The sequence below is a fragment of the Vicia villosa genome, linkage group LG5, assembly GCF_029867415.1.
Source record: "Vicia villosa cultivar HV-30 ecotype Madison, WI linkage group LG5, Vvil1.0, whole genome shotgun sequence".
Taxonomy (NCBI): Eukaryota; Viridiplantae; Streptophyta; class Magnoliopsida; order Fabales; family Fabaceae; genus Vicia; species Vicia villosa.
Window position 1 is genome coordinate 24,059,218 of NC_081184.1, and position 19,154 is coordinate 24,078,371.

The 19,154-nt window shown below is 35.6% G+C and overlaps 1 protein-coding gene across 1 annotated transcript; it reads right to left on the reverse strand.

The window, feature by feature from the left end:
* Nucleotides 1-7,007: 7,007 nt before the first annotated feature.
* Nucleotides 7,008-10,248, reverse strand: LOC131601455 (scarecrow-like protein 27). The gene is made up of 2 exons (XM_058873273.1): nt 9,940-10,248; nt 7,008-9,470 (listed from the first exon to the last, which is right to left on the reverse strand). Exon 2 carries the CDS (start codon nt 9,468-9,470, stop codon nt 7,242-7,244), a length of 2,229 nt encoding a protein of 742 aa, XP_058729256.1. The 5' UTR covers nt 9,940-10,248; the 3' UTR covers nt 7,008-7,241.
* Nucleotides 10,249-19,154: the final 8,906 nt, after the last annotated feature.

Consider the following 19,154-nt stretch of genomic DNA (forward strand, 5'->3'; position numbering starts at 1 on the left):
TTAAGAGAAAGGTGTTCGTCAGAAAATATGGTATATTTGATAAGCATTCGATGTTGAAACAGTCAGATTTGATAGTTGTGTCAAATATTGGGGTGTAAAATTTCAGTCAGGACAGGATTCAAGTGGAAATTGAGGAGCCACCTATGAGTCCAAGGCAGATTGTAGCCCAACAGCAGGATTTACTAGGCTCATATTCAAGTGGAGTGCAAGATTCAGCAAGAGTACAAGACTATACACTTGAGCGTGATAGGGAGCCTCGTCGTATTACCCAACCAGTGAGATATGGATTTAAAGACTTAGCAACATATCTATTCTTACCAGCTCAGGATACCCTTCAACTTTTTGAGAGGCTATGGCTAGCTAGGAGAAAGATAAGTGGATGGGTGTTATGGTGGAGCAGATGGTGTCCTTGAAAAAGAATGAAGCATTGGATCTTGTTGAGATGCAACAGGAAAAGAGAGTCATTGGTTGCAAGTGGGTGTACAAGAAAAAGCCAGTAGTGACAGAAAAAGAAGGGGAAAAGTTCAAGGTTTACTAGTAGCAAATGGGTATTCACAGCAGAATGGGATTGATTATGATGAGATTTTCAGTTCAATCGTTCGACACAATTCTATTAGAGAAGTATTAGCCCTGGTAGCCAACAGGGATAGGCATTTAGAGCATATGGTGTGAAAACAGTTTTCCTCCGTGGTAATTTAGATGAGCATATCTACATGGAGCATCCAGAGGAATTCAATGATACTAGACATAGAAAACTTGGTTGTAAATCGAAGAGGTCTTTGTATGGCTTGAAGCAGTCTCCAAGGAAGTGGTACAAGCTCTTTGATTCATATATGCTCCAAATTGGCTATAGAAGGTGTGATTATGATTATTGTGCTTATGTGAGGAGCCTTGATGATGGTTCTTTTAATTTCTTGTTACTTCATGTTGATCATATGTTGATTACTACCAACCATTTGTATGATGTAAATGAGTTAAAGAGCAAGTTGGGTAAGGAGTTTGATATGAAGGATCTAGGTGCTGCAAAGAAGATTCTTAAGATGGAAATTCACAGGGACAAGGGAGATAGTAAATTATGGTTGTCTCAGAAAATCTATGTCAAAGGCATTTTGAACATATTTAACATGAGCAAAGAAAATTCGTTGAGTACTCCATTGGCAAATCATTTTAAGCTCTCTTTGGAACAATGTCCGAAGAAAGACTTTGAGATTGAAGTTATGTCTAAAATTCCTTATGCCAGTGCAGTTTGTTGTTTGATGTATATTATGATTTGCACTAGACCCGATTTGGCACAAGTAGTTAGTCAAGTGTGCAGTTCTTGTCCAAGCCAGGGAAGCAACATTGGAAAGTAGTCAAGTGAACCCTAAGGTACTAGAAGGGTACAACAGATTGTGGTATCATGTTCAGCATGGAGTGGGGTATTCCATCAATTGTGGCATATGTGGATTCTGACTGTGCATGTGATTTAGATGATAGGAGTTCTACAACATGGTATGTCTTTACTCTTGCGGGGGGCTATATGCTGGAAATCATCTATTGAATCTATAGTAACTGTGTCTACAACTCAAGCAGAATTCATGGAAGTAGCTGAAGCTGCCAAGGAACCATTGTGGCTTACAGGGTTAGTGAAAGAGTTAGGTGTTGGGCAAGATGGATTTCAGTTGCATTGTGATAGTCAGAGTGTTATCTATTTGGTGAACAATCAGGTGTATCATGTTAAGACCAAGCATATTGATGTGATGTTCCACAAAATCAGGGAGTTGTTGGCGTCCGGATAGATATTACTTCAAAAGATTCACACTTCAGAGAATGCAGTTGATACGTTAACCAAGCCAGTCGCCAGTGACAAGTTCAAACACTATTTGCACTTATTACATGTTTCTCAGTGTTAAGCAAGAGGTGTACCTCCCCAATTTCCAAGACGAATTACTATGCAAGAAGTGTTTATAAGGGTTTGATATTCGCCAAGGTGGTGATTGTTGAATATGGCTCATATTGTCGAGATAATTATGGGTTGTTGATATAACTATAAGTTGTTGAAAGTATAACTCATATTGTTAAGATAATAATGGGTTGTTGAGATAACTATAGGTTGTTGAGAGAATAGCTCATATTGTTAAGATAATTATGGGTTGAGAGAATTGTTTGTTGAGGGAAACTTGAGATTAGGATTTTCAGATTAACTAAAACTTCGTATTATGTAATCTATATGAAATTCACAAGACATAATAAAGGAAACTATATCTACTCTATAGTCGCAAACGAGGTAATTTGGTCAAATTGCGTGAACAAAGTTTTTTAGTGTTTCTTTATACTATGATCTGTATTTGCGTTACTGTTTTAACAATATCTTTGAAGTGGTCAAGAAGAAATAGAGAAAAGTAGGACAAATATGTTTATCTTGTAGATCCATGTGGTCTCCTTTTTGGATATCCATGTTTTAATTGACTAGCAGATTTATACATAATTTACTTCCATATCCTTAGATGAATAATATGTTTTCAATAAAATAGTTTGAGTTTCATATCTAAAATTTTATTACAGTCGATGTCTATTTATTTTGATGTTTTGTCTATATTTAATTTATGTGCGTGTAATTTAATTTATCACATATGTGTAATTCATTTATAGTTTGATTGTAATTGTATCACTTCATTTGTCTAGACATGTAGACATGTACATTGAATCACCTATACATTTAATCTATAAAATTTGTACCCATGAAAATGTTTACATTCCATATATTCAAATTTAGTCTATAAGTGGCTGAATTTTGACGTGGCTACTTTTGAATTCTTTCACGTGTTTTTCATGCAATCTTTAGTTTTTTTAGATTTTTAAGAGCTTTCAACGGTAAAAAGTTTTAAAATAATAGAGAAAAATATTTAATTGTGAAAAATGAAAGGTAAATCTTGCTTAGTTCATTTTGGGGGTAGGAGGTACAGACAATAGGGTGAAAATAGTAAGCCTGGAAATAAACCCAAATGGCCCAATCCCTTGTCTTCTATTTGTATAAGATGTTTAAGCCCAATTTCAATTTTCTCACATTTTTCATCAATTTCTCATTAACCTCTTTTAATATGTTTTAATATTTGTTTGCAATCTTCATTTAGAAGGAAGTGATTCCTTGCACATATGATCCTTCAGATACTTAGCTTTAGACACCATAGGGGGCAAAGCATCTTCTTGTTCCTAAAACCTTTTAAGAAATGAAAATTGAGTCACTTACAAGAAATAGAATTAATTAACATGACAAATGAACAAGAGATATATTTTCATTTTAAAAACATAATTATTGGATTCATAAATAAATAAAATATTGACTTTAATTTTTATAAGTTGAGAAAGTGGTGATAGTGGGAGGCACTATTGTTATTTATTTTCGAAGTAAATTTTAAAATTAAGAATTCAAGCCCTGCTTTAGATTCACATTTATAAAAATACATATTGAAAAACTTTTTGGCAATATTTACCCATATTTTCGTTTTATATAAATATAAAATCTTGTACCTACATTTATGTATTTTTAAACAGTCATTACTATATATATGATATAGATACAAAATATAATTCAAAAATATATATTCATTTGTTTTGTTACAGAGAACTAGTGGTAAAATTCACATATTAAATATTAATAGTGAATAGTGTGTATGACTTGCAAAAGTAGTTATCATTGTATAAAATACTATAGGACGATACAATATTTTTTTATTAGACAATACTTTGAGAGGAGCACAATTTTAAGACTTAAATGTTTTAATGTTAGACCAGACGATATAATATATTTTTAATTCTTTATATTTGGTAGGTGATGCATTAGACTATATACTTTATATTTGGTAGGTGATGCATTAGACTATTTACTATATTTATTTAATAGATAATATAATATAATTTTGACTGGTATAAATATATATTAATGTTTCTGAATATACGTGGAGAGAGAGAAACGAATATATATATATATATATATATATATATATATATATATATATATATATATATATATATATATATATATATATATATATATATATATATATATATATATATATATATATATATGAGAAATGCTACTTGTACACTAAAGTGTACACTTACACCATAAATCAGATCATAAGTACATACTAATTAATATTTTAATAATTTCTTTTCTAGCTTTGGCAATTGTGCTGTGATAAAAGAAGTATATATATACGGTGTAAAATTATTTGGTGTAGAAAAGGGGTGTAAACATAGCATTGCTCTATATATATATATATATATATATATATATATATATATATATATATATATATATATATATATATATATATATATATATATATATATATATATATATATATATATATATATATATATATATATATATATATATATATATATATATATATATATATATATATATATATATATATATATATATATTAGGAATGTCAATTTACATCTGTTAATAGAAATTCTTGTGGAAATTATCTATTTGAAGCATCGAAGTTGGAGATTTTCTTCCTCGCGGAAACGGGCATGGAGAGAAAAGTTCTCCATATGACATTTTGTGGTGGGGATTGAAAAAGTACCTCGCTCCGTGGATTCCTCGACTCCGGCCATATTATTTAACTTTTATATTTTATATATTATATAATATATAATTATAAAAGTTTACATAAAAATATTAATGTATTAGAAAATAAATAGTCATTAGTGTAACATTTTGTTTTTATGTGTTATTGTATAATGTATTGTTTCACTATCCAAGTACCTAACTCTAGAAAGTGCACTCAATACATAAAATATACACACCGTCTTCTCATTTTCTTTTCTCAATTATCTTTGTCTCCTCCATTTATCATCATCTCCGTTCTCATCATCATCACCACAACAACCATTTTTTTTGTTCATTGTGCTTATGGTAATTACTCTTCTAATATATGTTCATAGTTTTGATCAACAAGTATATTTCTTAAGATTCGGTCTCTGTGGATCTTCGTCGGAATCTGTGGAGATAGAGATGAGAGAAAATATCCCACCGTGGCGTTGGAGATGGAAAATAAACTGAGAGGTGTGGCGGGGAGCGGGAAAGCATCCTTCGAACATTCTCTACCCCGTTGACATCCTTGTTATTTAATTTTAAAAAATACATACTAGTTTGTGAAATTTTGTAACATAATACAATCCAGTTTAATTTGATTGAAATTTTAAAATATAAATCACAAATCGAACCACATGATTCTCTTAAAAAATAGTTCAAACACATCCGAATCAAACACGATATTTTTAATTTTTTTTTTTTGATTTATACTTAAATTGATATAATAGCTAAGTAACGTCATTTCAAACTATCTTGCATAGATGGTAGTAAATAAATAAATATTAAATAATATTTTTATCAATTGTTAAAATTCTTGATTTATAAATAGCAACACTTTATATTAATAAATAAATATTTATCATTAAAGATTAGACTTTAAAACAACTGTTTATATCCATTTAATTCACTTAACAATTACTAGTACTTAATAGAGGTGGACAATCGGTCGGTTTAAATCGGTATCGGGCCTAAAACTTAAATTCAACGTAAACCGCGGTTTCATTTTAATGATACTATTTCGATCGGAAAAAATTTGGTTATCGTTGATTTGGGTTAAATCGGTTAAGTGGATAAGTCGGGTGGGTTTTATCGGTTTAATATTTATTGGAATAAACTCATTAAAATGACTATTTTTTTTATAAAATTTCACTAAAAAATAAACAAAATTTTAAAATAATTAAAAAATAACAATTTTTATTATTGATTATTATTATGGGATAACATTTCTAATATTATTGAAATTATTTTGGTCATTATTATACTTTAAACTACAAAGTTAAATAACATTTAAAATTTTATAGGACATGTTCTTATATTAGTGTGATAACACAACGATAGGACATGTTCTTATATTAGTGTGATAACACAACGATATCATTAAACTATAAAATGATAAAAATCTGACAATACTGTGACTTTTATTTTTATAATATATTAGTTTTATAGTACTAAAAATAAATAAACTAAATATTAATTGAATTCGGTCGGATTTAATTTTTGACAGATTTAAAATAATCATCCGAACCCGATCGAAATAACCCTACAATATCCAAATTAAACAACTAAATCAACCTGAAACATAATCCAACCCAATCCGATTACACAATAACCAACGGATCAATCGGTTTGAATCGGGCTGATAAAATTTATCTACCCTAGTACTTAATTAGCCTATACCAAATACCAATAGAGCAATACGAGTAGAGCTACTAGGCTTGCCCCTAATAATTTCTTGTTTTAAATTTTAAAATAATTAAAATAGTCAAAGTAATGATTTATATATTCAGTTTCGTTAAATTTCTATCTTGAAGACAGCTACACAGAAAGTTTCTTTATATGAACGTATGAATACATTGCATTTACATCTAGACAAGACCATAATAAATAATTAACAAATAAAGTATAATTATTTTAATCTATCAACATTTTGACATTAGGAGAAAAAAAAAAAACTTGCCCAATCATTACCTAGTTTTATATTTAGGTCAAATACATAAATTAAAAATATCTCACCAATAATTATGCATAAATTTTCTTTTGGTGTCAATGTAATGTTGACTAAAATCACATAATTTGAAAAAAAAATTAAATTATCTAATCTCAATCCAACAACTATCAAACCAAATTAAATCTATCAAAGATACACAAAATTAAATTCAATGCCTTCTAACAACATAATATAACACAAGTAATATATGGACTTGGATTCTCTCCGGCCGATTACAGACGGTTAGACTGCAAGGTTTCTCTCTCATCTATCCGTCTACAACCGACCGTAGAGGGTCCATAACAACACGAGCCACTTCATAAGCTCATATAAACACTTGATGCAGCTAATGAACAAACTATAAGTTTATTTTCATAAGTTCTTCCAAACACGGCCTAAGACAAAACTAAAGCATAAAGAAACCATTCATTCATGCCCAAATTGTTTGTTTCTTACTAAGCAATAAGCTTTTGAGTTCAAGATGACAAAGAAACATTTAAGGCTTTTACATAAATACTAATAATAGAGTTTTGAAATCATAGAAACCAACCCATTTAGTTAACAAAACATTAGGGTATGGATTTCATAAATAAGCCTAAAAATTACACAAACAATTACATAAAAACTTTAACATAAAAGTTACCAATCAATAATCACTTCTTCTTAGCATCTCCAAGTTGAAATTGAGATGAGTTCTTTCCTCTGCCAGCATAGAACAAGAGATGAAGGCTTTCTTTCCACTTGAAACCCTCGCACCGGTGCCCGTTGAACCAAACACTCGGCTTGCGCTTCCGTGAAGTTGCTGAATGTGAACGGAGAGAAGCCGGATTGAAGAAACATGTTCCTCCATGGAGGTAGCTTGTCGGGGGAGCGATTGTTGTGGCCGAGGACAATTTTGTTGATGGTTGGTTGAATGAAATGACGCTCGATCTTTTGGAGTACGTCGAGGTTCACGTTAACAGCATCTAGTGATTCGAGCAAGGACGAGTAAGATTGAAGAACATGAACAGTGTTGGTTGGAAGAGGCGCGTCGATTCGGTCGGAGTTTTTGTCCAGTGTGACGATAACTTTTGGCCTCAGCTGCTTGAGAAAGTGGAGGGCCAGAGGGAAACATGATGGATGGTTTAAGAAACTTGAAACAGGAAAGTTCACACCAACGGCCTCGTTGCTATCGAATAAATGACCCGGTAGAGGAAATGACGGAGAGCTTAATGATTCGATGTGCAAAGCGTTGAACTCAAACTGCATGTTGAGATCTTTCGCATACTGACTCAAATTTTCTCGGGTGAAATTGAGCTCAATCTCGTTGCAAGACGAGGGCGAAACAACTGCGGTAATCTTAAGAGAAGGTGTACCGTTACCTCTTAACACAAGCTCTTGCATAAAAGAAGACCATTGTACTCCAAACCCGATATCGAAATCGATAACATGAATTCGATCGAACCTTTCCAAGGCTTCGATGAGGGCTTGATTACAAGTAAAGTTGGCAAACTGAAGAACAGGCGATATCTCGGAAAAAGACTTGTAAGCACCGATTTTGAATATGAAATTAATCGGCGAAAAAGCATTGAGATTGTTGTTACTGTTTGAATGAAGCATTAGTTGTAAAGCTTCCTTAGTGTAAAAAGCAGCCCTATGAAAAGGCTTACCAATTGGTGAGAGCTGGTGATTGAGCCGCGCCAATATCCCTTGCGCTTGAACCGGATTACCAGCTTCTATCAGCTCGGCAGTTTTGTATAGTTGATCAAATATACTCTGCTGAACCTGATTGCTTGCATCGTCTCCGGCGGTAGTAGTAGAACTCATCTTCTGCTGCTTCGCAAAGGGAACACCCGGCGATTGCTGGTGCTGGTGCTGCTGCAGATGATGATTTGGAAACAATGGAAGCTGTGTTTGCTGATGCTGCTGCTGATGCCTCCGAGCAAACATTTCTTGACCAGAATCCAGAAGCGGTAACCTTGGTACCGGATAATTGTGTCCAACCGCATCGAAAAGCGGCCGTTTCAACTGATTCTGAGAAGAAAAAACTTGTTGCTCTTGCACTTGAGGAAATGGCAATGGAACAAAGAACGACGGATTATCAGCAAATTGAACTTGATTATGATTCATCATAAAATTAGGGTTAATAACTTGAGGCTTCTCATCCACAACGCCGAACCCTTGTTGCTGCTGCTGAGAACAAAACACACCGGAAGTTGTCGATGACGATGTCAACATGGGATAGTTACCAAACATAGATTCATGACCAGGTTTCACATTGTGACTATCCAAATTCTCAGCATTGAAAGGAAAAACATTGTAATTCCCAACAGAAGGGTCCATGTTCAAACCTTGTTGTTGTTGCTGATGATGTTCCAAAACACCGAAACCGCCATGAAAATCGGCGTTTCCAGAACCACAACCACTGTTTTGTAAGATTTTGTTCAAACCAGCAGAAGGGTCTTCAACATCTCCCATGATTAACCTCAAAAGAGACTGATCTTGCCCCTCCCAATCCTCCATTCTCATACCACCACCACCACCACTACATTTCTCTTCGCTGTTCTCGAACCCTTCTTCGTTCGAGTTCGAGTTTGAAAGACGGGCGAGATTCTCCGAAACTACCATCGAAGTGTTGTTGTTGTTTGAACCACTACCAAGAGAAGATGACATTGTTGAAGATGAAATCGGTGGACTAGGGCTTCTTCTTGAATCAAGAACAGAAGTAGGCTCCACATAGCAATAATCTTGTTTGTCCAACGTTGTCCAATTCTGATGTTGCTGTTGTTGTTGTTGATTCAAAAGCAATGAAAATGAATCTGAAGCTGTTGAAGAAGTTGAAGTTGAATTTGAAGTTGAAGAGAAATAATCCAACACTCCCTTCACTTGAAATTCCTCAAAAGGTAACTTCATCTAAACAACACAAAAAAAAGGTAACAATTTGAACATGAAACAAGAACGAGAATAATAATAAAGAGTGACCACAAAACCAATATAAACCTAAATGTCCCCAAAGACATCAAAAATCAAAAGACCTTAAAGTTTGCAACTTTGTTCTCTTCTTACCCTCTCCCCCACAAAATCCACTACCCCATAAACCTATTTCATTTCAAATTAAAAAAAAATGATTTTTTTTTAAGTTTTCAAAAATGGGTTTTGGGGTTTTTTCACAAATCCACAAACTAAGCTTAGAAATTAAGCAAATTTAGATTCTTTATGAAAATTGAACAAAACCCATTTGAAAAAAAGTGATTTTTTTAGTGGGGTAATCATTTTGAAAAATGAAAACCAAAACTACAAAAAAATCATGACATAAAAGCATGTTATTTATTCAAAAAAAAAACATTAAGAAAAAAAAAAAACATGAACAAGTTGAGAGCACCTTAAAGTTTGTTGTTTTGTGTGATGTTGTGTGACATGTTGAGGTTGATAGAGTTGAAGAAGTTAATGGAGAAGAAAGACATGAATGTTAGAGAGAGAAAGAGAGAGAGTTTTGATGTTGTTGTTGTTTGTGTTGAAGAACAAACACAACACTCTTTGTTTGTAGCTTGTGTTTTGTTAAGATGGATGCGTGCTGCGTATAAAAGTGGTAAAGTGCTCTCTCTCTCTCTCTCTCTCTCTCTCTCTCTCTCTCTCTCTCTCTCTCTCTCTAGAACTTTCTCTCTCTAAAACTCTATCTTTCTCTCTCTAACTTTTTTTTAATGTTTTTTTATTTTGAGGTTTTTAAAAAATTGTATTTTTTGTGTAACTTGTCTGCATACGTAGTTTTCCCTCTGGTTGGCAGAGGTTGCAGTTTCTCTCAATTGAGTTTTGTTTCCATAGTTTCGGATGTGGCGCGTGAGGATCAAACTCTTGTTTTATGATATTTTAATGATGTTTCCAAATGTAAATTATTGATAAAATATTGTTTGATTCTAGAAATGTGTGAGAGATGTTGTCATTTAATATTTTAAGGTGGTTTGCAACTAATTCATGAATCTAGTTACAAATTGTTTAATCATTTAAGGTTTAATTAAAAATGATTTAAAGGTTTTAAAAAATCTTTTGAATTTAAGATTTTTTTTTAAAATATTTTAAAAGTTAGTGATAGTATAAATAAATATTGATTTTTTTTAAAGAGAAAAGTCTCGAAATACGAAAATAACATATACATATGTTAATTTGTGACGACTTTTAGACTTTGTGTAGTAAAAATAGTAGTTGACAAATAAGTTAGCTAATGGCTTATAATTTATGAGGTGGCTGATGACTGGTAGTATATAGCTGACGACTAATGATTTATAGCGGATAAGTTAATTGAAGTGTTTGATAAAATTATCAGTTTAATTAGTTGATAAATTAAAATGACATAAAAAACATTTAATATATAATTATTTTATTTTAAATTAAAATAAATTATAAAAGATATTAATGGGTTTTATTTGAGTAATAAGAGCAAAAAGGAACCAAAATATAAACTATAAGATAAAACGTTAATTGAAATAGCGTTTGAAAAATAAGCTATGAATTAGTAAAATAAACTATAAATTTCTGATAAAAAAACTGTTATCAAACAAACATTTGATTGTCATATGAGTTTATGTGAGAATTGGATCGAACTCTAGTGTGTCGAACACCTACATACTGTAGTCGAAGTGTGTTCTAGTATGTGGGTGTTGAAATGCTAGGGTTGTTAGTATTTCGAATTGTACATGTTTGTTATGTCTAATTGTTTAAGTTAGTTTGTACCCTAAGTTGGCTTGTAATGGTATTTGTGAAAAAACTCATTAGTTTAGTATGTTAGGTTTAATTATAAATAGCATACTAGTCTCTCATCATTGCATACTGCAAATCCTAATTTAGGGTGAGAGGCTTATTTGTTATTCTTGTAGCACTTGTAATCTGTAACGCCCGTATAATTTTAATATTAATTTAATCAAGAATATTGAATTAATAATTAGAATTATTAAGGATTTTGTGAAAATAATAAATAAATAATGGTTTATGGCATTTGGGCCATGTGAGAAATAGTAAAAGGGAGGGGTGTGATATAGGAAGGCCCTTTACTAATATTATTATTATTTTCATAAAATAATTGGAATTGGGAAGAAAGAAAGAACGTGAAAGAACAGAAGTCTGAGGAACGAGGAACGGGAAGGAGAACGGTAGAGGGAGAGACCAAGAATCAAGAAATTTGTCTAAGGTAAGGGGGGACTTATCTGATTATCATCTATTATCGGATTAGGGGTTGATAATACTGAATAGATGTGGAATTCGGGTCGATCGAGTCATATGATAGGTTTAGGGATTGAGTCAATTGTATGATGTTTGATCTCTATGTTTGAATCTATGATGTCTGTGTTGTTATGGTCTCAATTGATGTGTAATTGGTATATTATGAGACGTATTTTGTGTTGTTTGTGCATTCTATTTCTCTAGGTTCGTACTGGTATGAATTGGGTGTGTTTGGAATGCATAGAATGCTGTTTTCTGCAGGTTGGGGTTTCTGAAATCGCCGGTTCGCGCCGCGTGCACAGGGTGGCGCCGTGAACAGGTGGGCAGAATGCCAGGAAGTTGTGATACGCTCAGGTCGCGCCGCGTACCTGTGTTCGCGCCGCGAAGGCGTAACTTTTTCTCGTTTCGCGCCGCGGGTAGATGTTTCCGCCGCGAATAGCTTGGCAGAGAGCCAATGAATTTTTGGGACGCTCAGTTCGCGCCGCGAACTGGTGATGGCGCCGCGTGCTGTTGGTGTTTTGAGATATTTTTAAAAGTTCAAAGAGGCATAACTTTTTAACCGTTGGTCCGTTTGATGCGCCGTTTTGAGCTAAACGAACCTTGTAGGATAATCTATATGATGATGATTGATCGGTTTTTAGAATGATGAAAATACATGTATGCTATTCTTATTGAGTATGATGATTGATGCAAATACGTGTATGTTTTATATATGATGATTATGGAATTGTGATTGAATGATGTTAATATATATGAACATACTTGAATGATGATGATGATGTTGATGATTGATGATGATGATAGTAGAAGTATGTTGTATATGTTGCATTCATTCATGTTCATTGATGATACTGTATCCATAAGGGTGTGTTGGATCAGTGAAGGGCATGATTCCCATCGTGTGGAATCTATGCTGGCAGGGCCGTATCTTGGACGATGTTGGATCGGTCATGGGTTATTCCCATTTGATGATGTTGGTACCACATACATAGTGTCAGTTCATACATATGCATAATTTATAACATGATTGGATGTATTCCAGTGTTGTAAATGTTAATGATGTATTGATTTTGGTTTGATTTGTTGTGAATGTCTGTTTATGAAACAATTGGGTGAATGATGCAACTGTGATATGTTATTACTTTATAACCGTATAACATTTGTTAATTATGATGAGACTCACCCTTACATGTTGTCATTTTCAGATTGAGGATAGCGGTTGTTCGACTCGGTGAGGACTAGCTCATGAGTCAGTGTTTTAGTAGCGTCAGGTGTCATGCCCTGATAGTTGTAACACTGGGGACGCAATTTTTTAGAGTTTATGATTTTGACTCTAGTTATGTTTTGATGTTTTGAAGGATAAGTTTTGAAGATGTTAAACTTAGTCCGTTTTGATAAATTCTGTTGTGTTAACATGAAACGTTTTAATTTATGAATGATTACCTCAGTGAATGCATGACATGACTGAATGATGTTTATTTATTATGAATTGTGGCACCCTTATTTCATGTACTCTGAATAATTGTTTTAAATTGTCGCGGGGTTAGTAAGGGGTGTTACAATAGTGGTATCAGAGCATAGTCGGTCGTTATGACCAGAGTCTTAGTGTTAGTTTTGCTTTCCTGTGTATGCGACTAGTAAGAGTTAACTGTCGATACTTCTGTTCTGATTAAATTGGTTGTGATTTAAGCAGAACAATGGCTGGAAGAGGAGGAAGAAACGATGATGCTATCGCTGAGGCTCTGGGCATGATTGTTGGTGTGCTGGGAGGAAATGCCAATGGAGCTGCGATCGGTGCTGACAGGCAGCTGAACAGTTTTCAGAGGAACAATCCTCCATTGTTCAAGGGCACGCATGATCCTGAAGGTGCTCAGAAGTGGCTTAAGGAGATCGAGAGAATCTTCAGAGTCATCGATTGTGCTGAGGATCTGAAGGTGAGGTATGGTACTCACATGTTGTCTGAAGAGGCTGACGACTGGTGGCTGACTACCAGCAATGAACTGGAAGCTGATGGTGTGGCTATTTCTTGGGCTGTGTTCAAGAGAGAGTTTTTGAGAAGGTACTTTCCTGAAGATGTAAGGGGTCGAAAGGAAATTGAATTTCTGGAACTAGTTCAAGGTAACATGACAGTACCAGAGTATGCTTCGAAGTTCGTTGAGTTGGCAAAGTACTACGTCCACTACAACAATGATGAAGCTAGTGAATTCTCGAAATGCGTCAAGTTCGAGAACGGTCTCCGTGATGAGATTAAGTAGGGTATCAAATATCAGAGAATCCGGAGATTTGTAGACTTGGTGGACTGTAGTAGGATCTTCGAGGAAGATAATCTCAAGCTGAAGTCATCTCACTCTTGCGAGTTAGTTGACAGGAAAGGGAAGAAGCCTATGGATAAGGGTAAGCCATATGGTAGAGGTAATCCAAAGACTGGTGGTTGGAAGAAGCCTAGTGGGGGAGACTCCAGTGCTTTTGTCAGGTGCTATAACTGTGGTGACATCGGGCACCGTAGGAATGAGTGCAAGCTGAATCAGAAGAAGTGCTTCAAGTGTGAAGAAGTGGGTCATGTTGCCGCTGATTGTAAGAAGAAGATTGTGACTTGTTACAATTGTGGTGAGGAGGGTCACATTAGCCCACAGTGTCCTAAACCGAAGAAGAACCAAGCTGGAGGGAAGGTCTTTGCTTTGTCTGGATCGGAAACCACTCCGGAGGATAGACTAATTAAAGGTACGTGTTTTATTCATGGCACACCTTTAGTTGCGATTATTGATACTGGAGCAACTCATTCTTTTATTTCTTTGGATTGTGCTGAGAGGTTGAATTTGGAAATATCTGAAATAAATGGAAGTATGGTTATTGATACTCCAGCGTCGGGGTCAGTAACTACTTCGTCTGCATGCTTGGATTGTCCGGTTGATATTTTTGGTAGGGAATTCGGGATGGACTTAGTGTGCCTTCCGTTGAAACAACTCGATGTAATCCTGGGGATGAACTGGTTAGAATTTAACTGTGTTCACATCAACTGTTTTTCGAAGACAGTAATCTTTCCTGAAGAAGTTCATTCTGATGATCTGGAGATGACGGCTAGACAAGTGGGTGAAGCTATCAAGGATGGTGCAACAGTGTTTATGTTGTTCGCATTGATGAATGTGAAAGAAAAAGTGGCGAGTAGCGAATTACCTGTGGTGTGTGAATTCCCAGAAGTTTTTCTGGAAGAAGTGAATGAATTACCACCGGAAAGAGAAGTGGAGTTTTCTATTGATTTAATTTCGGGAACTAGTCCAGTGTCAATGGCACCGTACCGTATGTCACCGTCTGAGCTGACAGAACTGAAGAAGCAGTTGGAAGAATTACTTGAGAAGAAGTTCATTCGTCCTAGCGTTTCTCCGTGGGGTGCACCTGTGTTACTAGTGAAGAAGAAAGAGGGTTCAATGAGGCTGTGTGTGGATTACAGACAATTGAACAAGGTTACTATCAAGAATCGGTATCCCTTGCCGAGGATTGATGATTTGATGGATCAGTTGGTTGGAGCATGTGTGTTTAGTAAGATTGATCTGAGGTCTGGGTATCACCAGATTCGTGTGAAAGACGATGATATTCAGAAGACCGCTTTCAGGACAAGGTATGGACATTACGAGTATTCGGTAATGCCGTTTGGAGTTACTAACGCACCTGGTGTATTTATGGAGTATATGAATAGGATATTTCATCCTTATCTCGATAAGTTCGTGGTGGTGTTTATAGATGATATCCTAATATATTCTAAGAGTGAGGAAGAACATGCAGAACATCTCAGAATTGTGTTGGAGTTGTTAAAACAGAAGCAACTTTTTGCCAAACTGTCGAAGTGTGAATTTTGGTTAGAAGAGGTCAGTTTTCTTGGACATGTAATTTCAAAGAATGGTATTGCTGTCGATCCTACTAAGATAGAGGCTGTATCTCAGTGGGAAGCTCCGAAATCGGTGTCAGAGATTCGTAGTTTTCTTAGTCTTGCAGGTTATTACAAGAAGTTCATTGAAGGATTTTCAAAGTTAGCATTGCCGTTAACTAAATTAACCATAAAGGGTCAGGCTTTTATTTGGGATGTAAAATGCGAGGAAGGATTCCAAGAGCTGAAGAAGAGGTTGACTAGTGCTCCTATTTTGATTTTGCCGAATCCGACAGAATCATTTGTGGTTTATTGTGATGCTTCGCTGATGGGTTTAGGTGGTGTATTGATGCAGAACCAACAAGTGGTCGTGTACGCGTCGAGATAACTCAAAGTGCATGAAAGGAATTATCCGACTCATGATTTGGAGTTGGCAGCGGTGGTTTTTATCTTGAAGTTGTGGCGACATTATTTGTATGGGTCGAGATTTGAAGTGTTCAGTGATCATAAGAGTCTGAAATATCTCTTTGACCAGAAGGAACTGAATATGAGACAGAGAAGGTGGTTAGAATTCCTTAAAGACTATGATTTTAGTTTGAATTACCATCCGGGTAAGGCAAACGTAGTTGCGGATGCTTTAAGTAGGAAGACTTTGCATATGTCTATGCTAATGGTGAAGGAATTGGATTTGATTGAACAATTCAGAGACTTGAGTTTGGTATGTGAAGGTACTCCTACTAGTGTTAAGTTGGGAATGCTGAAGCTGACCAGTGGTATTCTTGAAGAGATCAGAGATGGCCAAAAGGCTGATGTCGAATTAGTCGACAAGTTGACTTTGATTAACCAAGGCAAGAGCGGTGAATTCAGAGTTGACGAGAATGGTATACTGAGGTTTGGAAACAGAGTTTGTGTTCCGGATGTTGCTGAACTCCGAAGAAATATTTTAGAAGAAGGACACCGTAGTGGATTAAGTATTCATCCTGGTGCTACCAAGATGTATCATGATTTGAGAAAGCTATTTTGGTGGCCTGGAATGAAGAAAGAAATTGCTGAGTTTGTGTATTCTTGTTTGACTTGTCAGAAGTCAAAGGTTGAACATCAGAAGCCATCTGGATTTATGCAACCGATGTTTATTCCTGAGTGGAAGTGGGATAGCATATCGATGGATTTTGTTTCGGGTTTGCCGAGAACTGTTAAGAATTGTGAAGCTATCTGGGTTGTGGTGGACAGATTGACGAAGTCTGCACATTTCATACCGGTAAGAATGGATTATCCGATGGAAAGGCTGGCTCAATTGTATATTGAGAAGATAGTTAGTCTACATGGTATTCCTTCGAGTATCGTGTCAGACAGAGATCCGAGATTTACGTCTAAGTTCTGGGAAGGTTTGCAGAAGGCTTTGGGTACTAAGCTGAGACTGAGTTCTGCTTATCATCCGCAGACGGATGGACAGACTGAGAGAACAATTCAGTCGTTAGAAGATTTGTTACGTGCTTGTGTATTAGAAAAAGGAGGTGCTTGGGATAGCTATCTGCCTTTGATTGAATTTACCTACAACAACAGCTATCATTCGGGTATAGGCATGGCTCCGTTTGAGGCATTGTATGGTAGGAGATGTAGAACTCCATTGTGTTGGTACGAAGCTGGTGAGAGTGTTGTGATTGGACCAGAAATTGTACAACAGACTACGGAGAAGATTAAGATGATTCAGGAGAAGATGAAAGCTTCTCAGAGTCGTCAAAAGAGTTATTATGATAAGAGGAGGAAGACACTTGAGTTTCAAGAGGGAGATCATGTGTTTATGAAGGTTACTCCTATGACGGGTATTGGTCGAGCTTTGAAGTCAAAGAAGTTGACTCCGCATTTTATTGGACCATTCCAAATTTCGGAAAGAGTGGGAGAAGTGGCATATCGTATTGCGCTACCGCCAATGCTTGCCAACTTGCATGATGTATTTCATGTGTCTCAATTGAGGAAATACATTTCGGATCCGTCCCACGTGATCCAAGTGGATGATGTACAGGTGAAAGACAACTTAACGGTTGAAACGTTACCTGTGAGGATTGAAGATAGAAGACTGAAGCAATTGCGGGGCAAGGAAATAGCTTTAGTCAGAGTAGCTTGGGGAGGACCAGCTGAAGGAAATGTTACCTGGGAGCTAGAGAGCCAGATGAAGGATTCGTATCCAGAGCTCTTTACCTGAGGTACGTTTTCGAGGACGAAAACTCTTTTAGTGGGGGAGAGTTGTAACGCCCGTATAATTTTAATATTAATTTAATCAAGAATATTGAATTAATAATTAGAATTATTAAGGATTTTGTGAAATAATAAATAAATAATGGTTTATGGCATTTGGGCCATGTGAGAAATAGTAAAAGGGAGGGGTGTGATATAGGAAGGCCCTTTACTAATATTATTATTATTTTCATAAAATAATTGGAATTGGGAAGAAAGAAAGAACGTGAAAGAACAGAAGTCTGAGGAACGAGGAACGGGAAGGAGAACGGTAGAGGGAGAGACCAAGAATCAAGAAATTTGTCTAAGGTAAGGGGGGACTTATCTGATTATCATCTATTATCGGGTTAAGGGTTGATAATACTGAATAGATGTGGAATTCGGGTCGATCGAGTCATATGATAGGTTTAGGGATTGAGTCAATTGTATGATGTTTGATCTCTATGTTTGAATCTATGATGTCTGCGTTGTTATGGTCTCAATTGATGTGTAATTGGTATATTATGAGACGTAATTTGTGTTGTTTGTGCATTCTATTTCTCTAGGTTCGTACTGGTATGAATTGGGTGTGTTTGGAATGCATAGAATGTTGTTTTCTGCAGGTTGGGGTTTTTGAAATCGCCGGTTCGCGCCGCGTGCACAGGGTGGCGCCGCGAACAGGTGGGCAGAATGCCAGGAAGTTGTGATATGCTCAGGTCGCGCCGCGTACCTGTGTTCGCGCCGCGAAGGCGTAACTTTTTCTCGTTTCGCGCCGCGGGTAGATGTTTGCGCCGCGAAAAGCTTGGCAGAGAGCCAATGAATTTTTGGGACGCTCAGTTCGCGCCGCGAACTGGTGATGGCGCCGCGTGCTGTTGGTGTTTTGAGATATTTTTAAAAGTTCAAAGAGGCATAACTTTTTAACCGTTGGTCCGTTTGATGCGCCGTTTTGAGCTAAACGAACCTTGTAGGATAATCTATATGATGATGATTGATCGGTTTTTAGAATGATTAAAATACATGTATGCTATTCTTATTGAGTATGATGATTGATGCAAATACGTGTATGTTTTATATATGATGATTATGGAATTGTGATTGAATGATGTTAATATATATGAACATACTTGAATGATGATGATGATGTTGATGATTGATGATGATGATAGTAGAAGTATGTTGTATATGTTGCATTCATTCATGTTCATTGATGATACTGTATCCATAAGGGTGTGTTGGATCAGTGAAGGGCATGATTCCCATCGTGTGGAATCTGTGCTGGCAGGGCCGTATCTTGGACGATGTTGGAT